The 16,264-nt window shown below is 43.2% G+C and overlaps 2 protein-coding genes across 5 annotated transcripts in view; one reads left to right on the forward strand and one right to left on the reverse strand.

The window, feature by feature from the left end:
• Plxna2 (plexin A2) overlaps positions 1–16,264 on the forward strand; it is a 196,799-nt gene that overhangs the window by 87,706 nt on the left and 92,829 nt on the right. For both annotated transcript variants that reach the window (XR_015635158.1, NM_001105988.2), the window contains exon 4: positions 4,219–4,353. Coding sequence is in view for 1 of the 2 variants with exons in the window: in NM_001105988.2 (NP_001099458.2) it covers positions 4,219–4,353 (135 nt within the window). In the remaining variant the exon portion in view is untranslated. The remainder of the gene's footprint in view (positions 1–4,218; positions 4,354–16,264) is intronic.
• LOC134481549 (uncharacterized) overlaps positions 1–16,264 on the reverse strand; it is an 87,527-nt gene that overhangs the window by 21,374 nt on the left and 49,889 nt on the right. The gene's annotated exons all lie outside the window — the stretch shown is intronic.

Below are 16,264 nucleotides of genomic sequence, written 5' to 3' on the forward strand. Positions count from 1 at the left end.
TGCCGTGAATGAGAGAAGACCTGGGACACTTGGACTCCAGGCCTTCCCTCTAACTCTGCTCAGCTACACTTGTCTTTTTGACCCTTTCATGTGAAAATCACCCCCTGGCCTATGATTGTATTTCAGCTCTGTGACTCCAAATACCTGTATGATCATATGGTCACACAATTCTCCTAGCCTCAGATTTATCATCTATAAAATAGGAATTATACTAGGATTAGCAACAGAGGAACCTGAAAGGATAAATTAGTTCATTTTGTTATGTTTTGAGCAGTAACCAGCATATTTTAAGAGCTACACATATGGTAGGTATTAACATATCAGATCAATAACACCAATCTGAAATACACCAATCATAGTGTCCCTTCAGGTAGGATTACATCTAAATGTAAAGCAAACTGGGTGTCCTACATTGAGAACCTAAAAGGAAACTCTAGTGTCTTGAGGTTGCTAGGTTTCTAAAGTTAGGTATCACTACAGCAAGAGTTGTTTACTGAAGCTCCTGTGTTCCCTTGCATGAATTTAGGCATATTTTGTCTCTTACTATGGTAAACTGAGTCTTAAATTATGTGCTTTCTGAGCATTGAGCAACTAACACAGTCTGATAATATCCACATGGACATTGAGATCAAGATCTTCCAGAAGGGAGAAGTTGTAGAGCCAGAAAGCCTGCTTGGGAGGCTCAGTGTGCCTTTCTTTGTTACCTCCCTCCTCTGCCTCATCTCAGCTTCTTCACTGGTGGGATACCAAGAACTTATATGGTCTACCCTGATTGGATTCTATAAGTAATCTATTTCAACTTATTTGTATCTTTCTGGTCATTCAAACCTGGCCCAGGGAATACAATATTAAAGAAATCTGCCTCTTTGTGAGACACCACAGAATAAGGCAAATTTCTTAATTTAAAATCCCACTTTTGAGACTAGAGAGATGGCTCAGCAGTTAAGAGCACTGTCTGCTCTTGTAGAGGATGGAGGGTCATTTCCCAGAACTCAAATGGTAGGTTATAACTATCTATTACTCCTGCTCATCAGAATCTGACACTCCTTCTTGCCTCTTTGGGCACTCAAAGATTTGGATGCACAGACATACATGGAGGAAAAATCCATATACATAAAATATATATAAATAAATATTAAATCCCACTTTTGTCCAGGTATATACCCCAGGAGTTGCCTTCCACTATTCATCTTGTTTCTGGTAGTGATGGAGGACAACTCTGTAGGTCAGAGCTTCCCTGCTTGCTGCAAAGCAGTCTCTGTGTTAAATGTATGCATCCCTCAGCTGATGGGGAGGGCTCAGAGGCTTGAACCAACTGGAGATAGTTAAGAATATGATTATCTGGGCCAGATGCTAACTGGGCAGTTTGCTCCTTCTCATTGCTGATAGAACACTTTCACTGGGTTTCAGAGAGGTAACTCCCCCCTAAAAGTATACCACACCTTCGCAAAAGTCATAAGGGAGTTACCCATGACCCAGACCCATCTGCCCACTTAGTGTGCCACCTCCAGGAGAAAGGCCTCTACTGATGACTTACCTACCTCCAACAACCTTACCCCTTTCCTTCCTTCTGGTCTCTGGCCCCCTGGTCCATCTCCAATTTCTCTGACATTCTTTGAGTATCTTAGGTTACGAAGTTTGTGGCAGATAACAGAAATTAGAGGGGTATTTAAGGATGTTCTGGTTTCTTGACTAATACTTTACTTTCTAGGATTTGGACTGAATGTTAGCTTAGTTCAGGTGATTGCCCAGAAATCTTCTGTTCTAGTTTGGTTTTCACTTTGATATTTAAGAGTTACACAAACTTGATTCTGTTGTTTCTGGTTCATTAAATGGTTGTGGTGGCAGACAGGGAATTAAAGCACCTACTATGTCTCTGTTATGGTGGAAAAGTAAGGGATGAGACATCATGGAGTATAGCATCATGTCTGATACACCCTGTTCTTTGGCAACTCCAGCTTTGCACAGTACTACCTGGTCTCTGGAACCACAGAGGGAAGGTCTGACCTGTTATACTTATTCTTCTTTCTGACTTTGTGTCCAAACATTGCTCTGAGGCCCCTAGTCAATCCCAGGTAAGTGGGCAAGGTGGCTGCTCCTGCTGAGAAAGGGCAAATCAACTTCCTGAGACAGGGTATCCCAGGCCTGGCCTGGGGAAAGGGACTGCTTCTGCAGCTCCTGAATGGAACTAGAGCTTTGAGGAGAAAGCTCTCTTTCAGAGAAGAATTGGTATGACAGTAGGGAAAATTCCCATTGGATATGGCACTGTGCTGACTCAGACAAGAGCCAAAGTCAGAGTACTCTATGTCATGGAGACAAGATTGAACCAGGCCAACAGGAAGTCAGCATGTCTTTTCCCTGGCCCAACAACTTCTTTGACTAAAAGCTGCTATATTTTTGGTGAAGGTTTTTAGAAATATAAGCTTGTTGATCCAAAGAGGGGAAACAAACCTATTTCAATGGCATAGGAGTTCCTTGTAATTATTGAGGGTTTTTATCAGGTAGACAATAGTGATTACTTTGTCCTTTTACTTAAATCTCTGGGGTAGAAAGTAGATGCTTCAGCCCTGTAACATCATGATTGATTCAGTTCTTTCCTCAATCCTATAAAAATAAATGCCCATCCCACCTCAAACATTCCCTGTGTCTGTAACAGTCTGTGTCCCAGCCCTAGACAGGTCCTCAGAGAGTTACATGGAAAATAGAAAACACATATCCACCTTCATGGTGTTAATGACTCTACACATATTGGAAGCAATTAGAGAACAATTCACATAGTAAGTTAATACATGTTAACTAATACATGTACAATGAGCAAATCAATTGATTATAATCCTAGGATACGTGTCTAATAGAAATAAATGGCACCAGCATAGGTAATTAATTATGAGGGGTCAGGGGCTTCCTAGAGCAAGCAAAACATGAGTCACAAAATACATAGGTAGGATGTAATAGAGAAGCTGGAGTAGGAGATGGGATTATGGGTGAAGGCTGGTCTGGAATGGAACGGCTCATGAAGCCCATTCATACCAAGGGCTCCTTGCCAACAGCTCCCTACATGAAATTCTTTCCTTGAGGACATGTAGGACTCAACCATATTAGTCCTTCTCTATCCCCTGTGCCAACAGCCTCAGCATCACTGGGAATCTTAGACATGGGAATCTCCCACCAAAACAGAGGCTATGGTCTCGCTCAGCCACAAACCTCCCATCCCCTCAAAGCAGTTCTGAGAGTGGCAGGATTAAGAGCATTATGTTATCTTGCTGCTTCTCAAATTTGGCTGTGCCTTTGGTTAGGGAGTTTGTAAACCAGGTGACAATGCCTAGGCCACACCTTTAAAGATCCTGATACATGAGTCCAGCTCTGACTTTCACATTCCTTTTTTAAACTCTCAAGATAAGCATGAATATGTACCCTGGGTAGAGGAGTCTTAGGAAAATGACATTCAGGTCCTTTTTTTTACTGACCTTGGATGGGGCAAAAGAAAGAGGAGCATACTTCATCTCCCTAGGTAACTTGAAAATAGTGCCAGATGGCATTTAGGGGCAGAAAGATTTCTGAGACCTGAAATCTTCAGTTTTCCAATGATGACAAGACTTTTAATAATCTGCATAATTGTTCACTCATTTCAGCCTAACACAGGGTACTGTGTATAGAAAACTGACTCTCTAATCTAGAGTAAGTATGCATATATACACTCATTTGCATAGATACATCACACAGTCTATAAACGTATGTAAATGCACACAAAAACAACTGCATAAGGACAGACAGAATTGTTCATGTGCATTCAACCACAACTAAAACACTATTAGGAATCCCAGACCAAAGGTGGACATCATGATGCATGGTGCATGTCTGTAATCCCAGAATTGGAAAAGTTGAAGGTAGAGAATCATGGGTTAGAGGACAGACTTGGTTACATAGTGAAGCTCTGGCTCCAAATAAGTGAGAAAGAAAAAGAAGAAAAAGGAGATGGGGAAGGGGAGAGAGAGGAGGAGAGGGAGAAACAGAGTATAAGGAAAGAAAGAGAAAACAGATCTTAGACCCTGCATGGGTATGAATGGGTTGGAGAGTTTAATATACATAGTACTTCTTTCCAGAGCAATGACCTAATGGAGTAGTGACTGTCTTTTATAAACCACACCTCTAAGTAGAAGCAGGGAGTCCATGGGAAGGCTGGGTATAAGTACTAAGGTCAATTTGGTTTCTTTGCAGATTCGAGCTGATGGTCCCCCCCATGGTGGGGTCCAATATGAGATGGTCTCTGTGTTCAAAGATGGGAGCCCCATCCTCCGGGACATGGCCTTCTCCATCAATCAGCTGTACCTATATGTCATGTCTGAGAGACAGGTAAGTGCTGGCATACGTCTCTTCTTTCTTAACTCTAGGAAACCTCTGATAACCTGTCACCTTTGGTTCGAAGTTGATCTACCCTAAAACAGAGACTGAGTTCACTGTGCTGGGGTTCTGAGGAAGGCAGAGCCCTGTGGCATTTGCAGAGGGAAGCTGCAGGGCCAGCCTCTTCCCGGAGGCTTCTCTCTAGGCCACAGCCCCTGTCTGGATGAGTGATGAAAAGCCCTGCAAGAAAGAGCTAGATTGAGCCCCGCAGTATGGTGTGATTAGGAGGTAGATTTACTGCTCCTGGACCCACAGAGTTGGCTGTTCATGAGAGCCAAAGAGGTGTAAATAATCTAGGCTTCCAGGCTGGGCTGGCTCCTAGGAGACAGGACTGAGATGGGGCCCTGGAAGGAGATCAGATCTTGTCCTGAGTTTAAGATTGGAGGCAGGATGGAGCTAGGCAGTTCTGGAAAGCTGAAACTACTTGCAAAAGTTGGAAATCCCACAGGAGAAGCCTCAGTCTTCTGCTTAACAGCAGTTGAGCAAGCCTCATCTTCCTAGACCCAGGGAAGAGTTATTCTTCAGCTCATATTTTATCTACATGTGTGTGAACATAGGGAATGATGGGGAGAGAAGTAAACAGGGTCGATGGAGTTAACCAGACCCTTAGAGGAAGGAAACCAAGCAAGCTTCTTAGCCATGGCTAGCTATTGTATCCTTTTGATCAGGAGGTAACCATACATCTGCAGCAGCCATGGTATTATCCTTTCCCTGAGGAGGACAAAAAGAAAGACAAAGATTCTGAGGCTATCTCAGGGCTGATGATGCTGACTGAGACTGGGAAGGAAGGCAGCTGAGCTGGAAGACCTACCTGTTTGTTAGGCATCTCCCAGTGTCTGTGTCTTTCATCTTTCCATAAATGTTCCTCAAAGACTCTCTGTCCTTGGTCAGCTTCACCCTTCCCAGAGTTCTGTGTGCTCTCTTCTAAGGTAAGGAATCTGAATCAGCGGATGACAGATAACAGATGAACAGGAATGAGGAAAGGGGGATGGGTGCATGGTGGCATTAAAGAAAGCAGTGATGCAGCTCTAACTTGAAAATTACTTCTTGAGAATAGATGACACAAATCATATGCTAATTGCATGCAAATTACATCGAGATCCTCTTGAGCCCACCTGTCTTTTCTGTCTTTATTCATGTGGCCCCTGCAGTTGAGGCATAAACAGATCCAGTGGAGAACTTAGTGGAACTGAGGGAAGCTTTGCCAACCCAGAGTGGGTAAGGCAATCCTAAAAACAAGCATTGGCCTACTAGCCCAATAAGATAGCCAGTGGGTCTTGGAAAAATATTACTAGACACATAATTACTGAGGACAAAGTACAGGGAAAATATCAGAACATATGAGACTTGGTTGCTACCCTTAATTTGATTACAGTCTAATGAGGGAAGCATCCCCAGAGATCTGTACCTTTGGATAGATTCTATGGATGCTTTGTATTTTCCTCCTATCCTTTTTTGTTTTCAAGGCAGAAACTTATTTGTATTTGTTGAGGTTGCATTTGTATATGAGTATGTTATGTGTGTGGAGGCTAGAGACCAACCTCAGATGTCAATCCGAAGGAGCCATCCACTTTGTTTCTTAAGACAATGTCTCTCACTATCCTAAAACTTAACAAACACACTAGGCTGGCTGGAAAGTAAGCCCTAGGGTTTAGCTGATCTCTTATCCCCACTACTAGGAGTGTGTGTGTGTGTGTGTGTGTGTCTGTCTGTCTGCCTGTCTATCTGTCTGTCTGTCTTTTGTTCATTTGGATTTTGGAGATCTAGCTTAGGTCCTCATATCTACACCTCTTTGACTCCCATGAACAGCCAATTCTGTGGGTCCAGGAGTAGTAAGTCTACCTCCAAGTCACACCATACTGTGGGGCTCAGTCTCATGTTTACCTGGCAAGGACTTACTGAGTGAGCCATTCTCCCAACCCCCAAAGAGTCATTTTTAAATAAAAAAGGTAGATGCTTACACCACAAATCCAATCACTACATTTTAAGAGTAGTTATAAATCACGAAATCCTCCTGCACAAAATTTAACACCTTGTGACATTGGCCAACACCCAGATACTTCTAGAGAACTACCCACAGGCAGGAGGATGAGAGGGATAGAGAAGTGACAACCATGGAGCCAGGTGGAAAGGCAGCCACACAGGATGAACAGTCTATGTTTTGGTTATATTTTCAGATATTCTGTATGCCAATAAGATCACTGCAGGCAGGAACTTTCTCTTGGGTTCCCTGAGCTTATTAAGGTATTAAAAAAAAAAGGTACATAACAGTGACCAATGAGAACTAACGAAGACTGGAAAGGTGGCAAGGCAAAAAGTAGCACATCCTTTTCTCAGACAAGATGCTTTTTGAAAATGCATTCAAAATGTAGGCAGAAGAGGATGTAGTTCATTGTCAGAGAGCTTGCCTGGCATGTTCAAGCCCTAGGTCCCATTCCTAGCACTACATGAGTAGCTGAGAAGAGAGGCTGGGTCAGAAATGAGGCTGTTGAGTAGGCTTCAGGGTAAACAAGGAGCGTTTGGTCCGTATCTGAAAGCATCAGCCCTAGCCACATAAAGTGCCCAAGTATCTTGTTTATAAATATCCCTTCCTTCCTCCTGTCTTTTGTGTTTGATCCCCTGCTCTCGTTATAGTCAGAACCAGATATATTGAGCAGCAGCCAGCCCTAGGAAGCTGAAATTGAAATCCTTTGGGTTTAATGTTACGGGACTGTCTCTGGTCACGTGAGATATTAGTAGGAGTTCCCCATACCAAATGGAGTGAGGCAATCAGAAGCTTGAGTCTAAGGGAGATTTGTGGTGGAGCTCTGAAACCTGTCACCTAAGAAGCTGTAAATCATGTAGAAGAGGTAGCCAGGTGACTTCAGCTGGGGTAATCTAGGGCTGAGGGCCAAAAGCAGCTCATGAGGCCCATCTGTCTGGGGCCATGGAGCAGAGTATTGACACTTAGCATGGTCTCATAAAGGACACATTTTACTGTGTGCCAGGAGTACGGTCAATAAGAGCAAAATCAGGCAGCCTGTTTTTTCTCCCAATGTTTGCCATTATTGTTCCCATGATCCCATAGCCTTAGCTTACTCCTTTATTAATTAAATGATATGAATCAGATAATGAGATATTTCTGATACTCTATGTCCTAAGTCCCATCTCATAATTTTATAGCTGAGTTGACTTGGACAAGCCACTTAATCTCTATGTATCTCACTCAAGGAAAGTTTGAGATCAGTTGAGATAACAAATGAAGAATTTCTTCTTGTTTAGCATCAATGGCCACATACTTACCATGAGGACTCTGTACAGCCTTTTCCAGCCCTCACTCACAATATTCCCCTTACTGGATATGTAGAGGTATGTGATTAGGATAAAGATAGTGGTGCGTGAGCCAGATAGTGGAACTTCTAGTCCTGACTGTAGCAACAGCTTCCTAGGGGCCTGGTTCCTTAAATCCTCAAGGACTTGGAAAGGCAAGCTTCCAAGACAGAGACGGTAGTCTAATTCTAGCACCTCCCACATCTTAGCAAGACTTAGCAAAGTCCTAGGATGGGACTCTTAAAAAATAATATTGGTAATAAATGTATTTTTATTATTGCTATACCAATAGTATGAAATCATTTTTGTTGATTCTTTAATCTGCACTTTCCTATATTTTTCAGTATTATTCTTTGCCTATATATCTTGCACATTTCTTGTACTGTCAAGTCCTTAAGAATAATCCTGGGATTCTGGTAATTTTTCTTTGGTGTTTTCTACACTTGATCTTTGCCAAAAAGCCAAGAATTGATCTTTGGTGTTTTCTGTTTGGTTTTTAAAGTGTCTATATCATGAATGAAAAAAATGATATTTTTGTCAATTATTTGGTGAATTTTGATCAGTTATTTCTCCTTTCACTTAACTCTGTATGGTTTCTCCAGTTATTTATTTTAATACAATAATTCTCAATTTATTGGTTGTGACACTTTTGAGGTTCAAACAATCCTTCCTCAGGGAATCACATAAGACCATTAAAAAACACAGATATTTACATTCCTAACAATAGAAAAATTATAGTTGTAAAGTAGCAATGAAAATGATTTTATGGTTGGGGGGTCACCACAACACAAAGGACTATATTAAAGGGTGGCAGTGTTAGGAGGGTTGAGAACCACTGTTCTGATAGATGTAATGACCATAATTAGGTTATTTGTCATCAAGTGTTTCTTCTGATACTGAAAGTATTTATTGAAACATACACCAATAATTTTCTAAATTATTTTTCTGCATAACTTCATTATAATTTGAATTTTACTTTTTCAGTTTTTGGAACACATTTGACACATAAATCAGTTTTCATGTTCTCCTACAAATACTGTACTCAATAGCAGCATAGGTAGGCTTGACATTAGAATGTAAGATCTTTCTAAAGGAAAGATAGATGCACCCAAGTGCTCCTATAATTAGCTTCTGAGTCGTGATCACTGTACGCACAGAAGGAATTTGTCAATCGTTGAGTATGTTCATGAACCAAGGCAGTATATCTTTTTTCTGTTGCTGGAGCAAACAGTCTGAGACTAGGTAACTTATAACTTGAAGAGGTTTGTGGACCAATGTCAAAACAGTATGGTCCAATCCCTAGTGGGGCTTACCTGTGTCACAACATCATAGGTATTGTCAATGGCATGAATATGCTTCAGGAGGAGAGATCACATGATAAGACCAGAAGTCACAGAGGTGTGGGGAGGAGCTAGGCTTGCTCTTTCTTAACAGCCCTTTTGTAAGAACTAACCAATATCCTCCCAAGGACAGCACCTTCAGTAATCTAATTACATACCAGTATGTCAAAGGCTCTATAGTATTTTCTAACTTGTGAGGCTTGTGAGGCATACTCAAGCCATGTCCAAACTTCATAGGACACGATGGGAAGGGTCCTTTCTGTAATTTCACTTTATAACACACTATGGGCAGTGTTATTTTTTTATGTCTTCCCTCTATGCTTCTGTTCTCCTACCCTTTCCCAGAGATAAGGTACCTCTTATATCTTTGGGACCATGTGAGAGTAGAATAAGATTTCCAATTCTGCCCAGAGAGATTTATCTTTACACAAAGCTAGAACCATCCACTCTAGCACTCAAATATCTCTCTCTCTCTCTCTCTCTCTCTCTCTCTCTCTCTCTCTCTCTCTCTCTCTCTGTGTCAATTAACTAAATGTAATTAAGAAATAGTACTAGTAAGAAGTGTTGGGTCATTAGTGCCACTGCCTAACAAGTCAATGTTAATGTACTCTTAATGGATCTGTGGCTTGGCCAGTCCCAGGGGGAAGAACTTGGAAAGAGAATTCCAGGCCTGCTGTTAATTGCCCAGGTTCTCCATCAAGAGAAGGCTGGCTCTTCCCTCGAAAGCTACCCCAACTTCAGTAAGTAATTCAGCAGTAAGTCAGCAGATGTCATGAGCATGAATACAACTTGCACCCAGACTTCAGTGTCTAATGGAAGTCAGTCTGTGAGCGCTGGGAAAGTTAGGCCGGGAGCCAAGTAAAACAGCAAGTAAGAAGATGAAAAGAAGAGACATAGCCTTGATTCCAGCCCAGCTTGTCAGGCTGGCCACTCCCAGAAAGGGAATACCACTCTGTCCTCAGGGTAGATGGGAAGAGAGTGTAGGAATGGAAGCAATTATTTTATTTTATACTTTAATTAGATTGAATTAGCAGAGGGAATAGAGGCATAAAATGATCCAGCGAAGGGTGAAATGGAAAAGGGGAGTTACTGTGCAGAATGGCTCCATGCAGGCTGGAGAGAGCCTTGGGAAGAACAGAGGGCTGGAGTGGGTGGGGGCCTGGGATTCTACTCTCCATTTGAAGATTGGGAGAGGATGAATCAACTGGGGTTTAAGATCTGGTATGTGTGATTGACCCCACCATTGCATAGCCGCTTATTATGTAACTTCATGTAATTTTCTTCTAAGCCTCAGTTGCTTCACCTGTGCAATATATCTAATAAAGCTCGGTTCTCAGGATAAGAGAACAGACATAAAGTGCCTAGTGTGTGTCTAGCACACAGTCTGGGCTTCATTATCAATGATGTTGTTAATAAAACTTACTGGTACATCAGAGAAAAACCAGAAGCGTCTGTTACAACTTATGCCCAAGGAATTCCCTGCTCCCAAGAATGGCTTGCAACCTGTCCTTGATATTACAACCTGCTATCCCAAAGGACCAGTCAGAATACTAGCCTGGCCAAACTGAGCTGTGTGCTCATAATCTGGTATTTATTTTTTTTAAAAAATCCTGCAATATGCCCAGTAGATTAAACAGTCCCACTCTCTCAGGACACAGAGAGGCAGGCAGCTCCTAGCCCTTATGTGAGGCCAAGAGTCCAGAATGCAGGCATCTGTGGAGATGAAGGAGGATATTCTAAGTTAGGCTATCCCCACGCCTTAGGCCACATGTATGGATATCTGGTTTGGAAGGGACCCTCTAGGGGCCTCTTCAGGTATGTAACCAAACCACAAGCTCAGTAACAAAAACAGGAAAAACCTTCCTGTGAACACTCAGACCTAGTCCAAGTGCCCTTATGTATACATACCAGTGTTCTGTTCAATATGGTACAAACTGCCTCAAGCTTTTTGAGCATAACACAACTATTTTTCACAGCCTCAGGGAAATGACACAAACAGATAGGGTTACATGAATGATGGTGGGAGGTCTGGAGAGTTATCTCAGCAAGAAGTGTGTAGTGCTCTTGCAGAGAATCTGAGTTCCATTCCTAACACGACTGCCAGTCAGCTCACAACCACTTATAACTTCAGGTGTTCATGATCTGACACTATTTTTTCTGGCCTCCATGGGCACTGTACTCACATGCATAGACCTCTACCACCACCACACACATATATGAGACTTAAACAAGGGGCTAAGACTCTCTGGACTTCTGACCAGACTGGCATCAATCTATGTGCTTTGGGCGTTTTTACAACCTAGCAATCCAGGCACAGTCTCTGACCTAGTCTCTAACATGTTAAGCATGTCATCTCTGGACTCTGAGAATAAGAGTCCCCCACAAATGAGACAGAAATTAGATTAACTTTGGAAACCTCCTCATGCCTTTTACCTGCCTCTTCACTCTAGTGGCCATCACCCCCATGAACTTATGTGTGTCCATAGACAGAATTTAAGAAACAAGGCTAGGGAACAATCAACTGCTTGGTTCCCTGTCTTCCAGGGCCATAGCCCACAGAACACCAGAGCTTGCCAGAGCCTCAGAAATGCCCCCATTGTAATCCAGGATGAAAAATATTCAATGGGCATTTCCAGCATTGCGGACATGGAACACTTAGATCCAGAGTCAACATAAGTGCATGAGGACACACCAGTGATTCTCCATCAGGTTGCTTATTAGCTGAAGTTGTTTAGTCCCCCAAGAAGGACCACACAAATGTTGTTAGCCCTAAAAGGAACACTGGGAAATGGACTCTGTCAGGAGAAGGCACGGTGTAGGGACATTCCCTGACAAAGCATGAACCTGCCTGTGACAACTATCCTAGCTCTCAGATATAGCTCTCCCTCATGACACAGAGAGATATATTCCTCACTCTACATAGTTGCAGGATGCTAACACATTTAGCACTTTTTCTTAGGAAGTTTACAAGTGGCAGGACAATATGAACTTCAGCCTGAAGTTCTCAGACATATAGATTATGAAGCCCCCTCCCCCAGTAGTTCCCCATGAGCACAGAACTAACTCCCCTCTCTGTGTCTGTGTCTGTGTCTGTGTCTGTCTGTCTGTCTGTCTGTCTGTCTCTCTCTCTCTCTCTCTCTCTCTCTCTCTCTCACACACACACACACACACACACACACACACACACACACACACACACACACATTTTCCCTGTTTGGGAAGAACCTGGAGGTCAGGCCAGTCTCCTGCCTGATGAAGTTGCAATACCCAGCCAGCTTTACAAGAGAACAAATTTTGTGTTCACTAGTTTGGAGGAGTCCCTTTGAATAATTACTAAGTAGGATCTAGGACCAAAAATAGAACCATTTCTAAAAGGGCTACGTTCATGCCTGGAATAATAAGTCTACTACCTGTAGCCAAGAACCTTGTAGGGAAAACAAAAAGTGTGAAGAACTACAACTTCCAGATTCCTTGGCCCTTACATTCTGACACCTCAGGCTGTTAAATTTTGATTGTGGGTATTTGTTTAGTCCAGGGGAGAAGATGTCCCCAGTGTGGACAGAACATAGCTAAGTATGTTTTTACAAAGCAAATGGAATCTGTCACAGGCGTCCCCACCTCCCCACTCCCCCTCACACACACTTTTCTGGCCTTGGCTCAGGGGAAACATGAAGGCGGAGTTGGAGGTGGGCAGAGAGTTGAGCCTCAGGGACTTGATGAATTATGGAGTTTGAGGATTAGGAAAGTGAGGATAAGAGAGTTGCTGCTGCACCCAGGGTCAGAATGTGTCACTTTCAATCCAAGCCTCTGGTGCACATGTGTTTCTGGTTAAGGACATGGAACCCCATGTGGCCCCAGGAGCCAGGAGCTGAGTCTCACTCAGATCAGTGTCTTTCCCAAAGAAAGGGCAGAATCCTGCCTCCAGGAGCACAGTGCAAGGAGCCAGCCCTGGCCTGCCCCTCCCCCACCCCGCGCCCGCCCCTCAGGTTTTAAGTTCCCTCATCGCCAGCATCAAGGAGCCCAGAGACTGACCCAGATCATTGCTGGCCATTAATATTCTCTTGGAGCATTTTTAAAAATAAATGTTTTCACCTGAGGGAAAAGAACTGCTAACCTTCGCTATTAATCAGACACTTGGATTGCTGTATTTTAGAGAGAATTAGAGAGAATTCCAGCATCTTATTTTAAAATCCTTTGGTTTGGAAAGAAGTGATTAAACGAAATGTTCAGTCTGGATAGACTAGTGCCAAAAACCCTCATTGCTCCAAATGAGCAGGGGTCTGGGGAGTCTCCTCTGAACTTCGGCAGGGCGTTTGATTTCTCTTTCTAGCAACTGCTGGTGACTGACACCCTGACTGCCCATAGTGATGCTCCAAGGATAGGGTGAGGGAAATTACTGGATCTGAATTCCAGATGCTCAGAGAGAGACTCCCTTGCCCTGACTATAACTGTGTCATCAGGAGAACCAGGGCTAATGCTGGCTAATATGGCTCAGCCCAGCATTCGACTGTGGCTGCACTCAGCACAGCCAAAAGGAAGCAGTGGTTGTGTGTACAAAGTTTTAATTTAAAAAATTTAAAACAACCTAGGCCCCAGAGAGTCACTGAAGATGTTCCCAAGAGTCAAATTAAACTGGGAGAGATTTGCATATCATTTGCATATATAGCCTCTTTCATTCAGCAGACCATTAAGTGTCTACCATGTATAATGCATAGCTTTGTCCACTGGTAAGTCATTTGCATATGCAGATTTGGACAAGGCTGTCTTTCTAAGGAATGGTCCGGCAAATATCTTATAAATAGGTCTGCCCTGGAGATAGTCTCCTTATGATTTCTTCCTGCTCTTTTCACTACAACAGCACTATTAAGTGTGGGATTTGGGTAGAGATAAAAAACAGGAGTCGTGCTTGGGGAGGGCCATCAAATTTTGCCAGTAAAGAGTAGAATATAGGTCAGAGAAAGAATATGGGTAGAGTGCTCAGTGACTGAGGCAACTTGAACCCTCCAGGAAGTGCTCTCATGAATCCCTTCAGGTTTAAAGTCTCCAAAAAGGATCTCCTCTTTGCCTTGATGCAGGGATCCAGAGCTAGTCAGCCTCAGAGATTATCTAGAGAAGCCTTTTGTTTCAGAGAAAAGGGGGCCTAGATCTCCAAAGTGGCTTTGAAAACAAAGAGTGAACCTTTAAAAAGGCTGACAGTCACCTACTATGAGCAGTTACCATTAAGTTCAGCTCCAGGACTAACTGAAATGAGGCCTTGGGCAAGCTGCTTCACCTCTCTGCTTCAGTAACCTCATCTGTAAATGGGCATACTTGTGGTCTGTGCTTAAGTGTTCAGTGAATTAATTCAATGAATTTATGCCTTAAAAGCACTCAGAGAAGTATCTGGCAGGCCATGCCTGCTTAATACATGTTAGCATTGTAATTATGGTTTTATGGTTGTGTCCCATGTCTATCACCAGGCCAGGTCTTACAGAGCAAGACTCAACTTATAACCACACCTATAGTATAAACTCTACTGGTTGCCTGGCCTCTCAGCTTTGCCTTATTTAAGATGTGTTGAAATCTAATATTCACTCCAATGTTTTTCTTCTTTTAGTTTACAAACATGACCTCAGCTAATGAGTATTATCTTCCCATCCTTTTCTGTAGATAAGAAAACTGAAATTAAGTCTGGCTTGCTAATTTGCCCACAGCAGCAAAGCTGGCAAACAGCAGGATTGAGCCTCTGCACCAGGCCTCCTCAGTCACAGCTCCATTTCTAGCTCTGAAAACAGTGCCCCCTGCTGTGCCTGCTCCCATCCTGCAATTTCTCTATCAAGGGCTCCAGGCTCCAGGAAACCCAGGCCCTCCTAGCCTGGCCCTCCTAGCCTGGCCCTCCCGAGGTACTCTGTTTAAAAACCCAATTAAAGAATGCCAGTGCTGTTTCAGAACCCACACTCATTTAAGGGACAATAGAAGAAATGTTCCTCGTCAAAAGATAGAAAAAGAAAGGAAGGAAGGAAGGACAGAAAGAAAAAAAGAAAGAAAGGAAGGAAGGAAGGAAGGAAGGGAGGGAGGGAGGGAGGGAGGGAGGGAGGGAGGGAGGGAAGGATAGACAGACAGACAGACAGACAGACAAAGAAAATTCTGCCCAAGGGGTTGGTGCCACTGTCCTGTGTATTGTATAGTAGATCAGAATCCTGACAAGAATGCTCTCTCCTCCTTAAGTCAAACCAAAAGACAATTACCCATTTTAGACCAAAAAGGAATCTAAGGCCCCTCGAGGCTTAGTGACCTAAACAAGGTATTTGTAGGGTTCTTAGGGGTAGAGCTATGAGTGAGGTGCAAGTTTGGGCAATGGCAAAGTCTTTGCCTCCCTGCTCTTCCCACTACCACCAATGCCATCCAGAGATCCCAGAGTGATCTCATGACACCTTGTGCATGTGTTTACCCTGTCCTCAACAGAGGAAACCCTTGAAAGGAGGCAGGTACAGAATACAAGAAGTGTTGCAGCTAAGTCTCACCCAGCCTCTCCAGTACTACCCAAGAGTGAGTGAGGTATGCCAGGATTAACTCAACTGCTGGTTCCAGCTGGAGCCCTAAGGCTCAGGAAGGCCTTAGAGATAATGGCGGGGCAGAGATGGAATGACACTCCAGGACTCAGCCTCCTCCTCACAGCCCTTTCTGACACTGACACTAGTGCTCTCAGTATTCAGTTTTGGTAATTGAATGTATTTGATTTATACCATAACATTTAGTGACACTTTGGATTTCCAATTAGGCTTCTGTCAGGCACTGAAAGTCTGATTTGTTTTGTTTTGATCAACACAAAAGAGAGCAACATCAGAGGAACTGTCAAAAAAAAAAAAAGAAAAAGAAAAAAAAACACAACCCTTATTTCTATCTGCCAATGACTGGGACAGTGATACAGTGATGAGAAGATATGGTTCAGAGGTGTTGAGAAGCACACTCATCATGAGCAAGGGAAGAGGAGGAGAAGAGAGAAGAGGTAGTGTCTGAAGTCCTGGGCCTCCTCCAGAGTAGGTGTGCAAGCTGAACATAAGAGGATTGTGTAGACCAGAGATGGGAACAGGACAATTCACCCCATAAGCTTCTCACTCAAAATGACATAGGCTCAGAAATTCCCCCCCTAGAACATTAATGCAGGCCCTTCAGAGGTGGGAAGCTCTCACCCTCTCATCCAGAAGTGGCCAGCTGTGCAGGTTCACATAAAG

This window comes from Rattus norvegicus, chromosome 13 (genome assembly GCF_021556685.1).
Source record: "Rattus norvegicus strain SHRSP/BbbUtx chromosome 13, alternate assembly SHRSP_T2T, whole genome shotgun sequence".
NCBI classification, from domain to species: domain Eukaryota; kingdom Metazoa; phylum Chordata; class Mammalia; order Rodentia; family Muridae; genus Rattus; species Rattus norvegicus.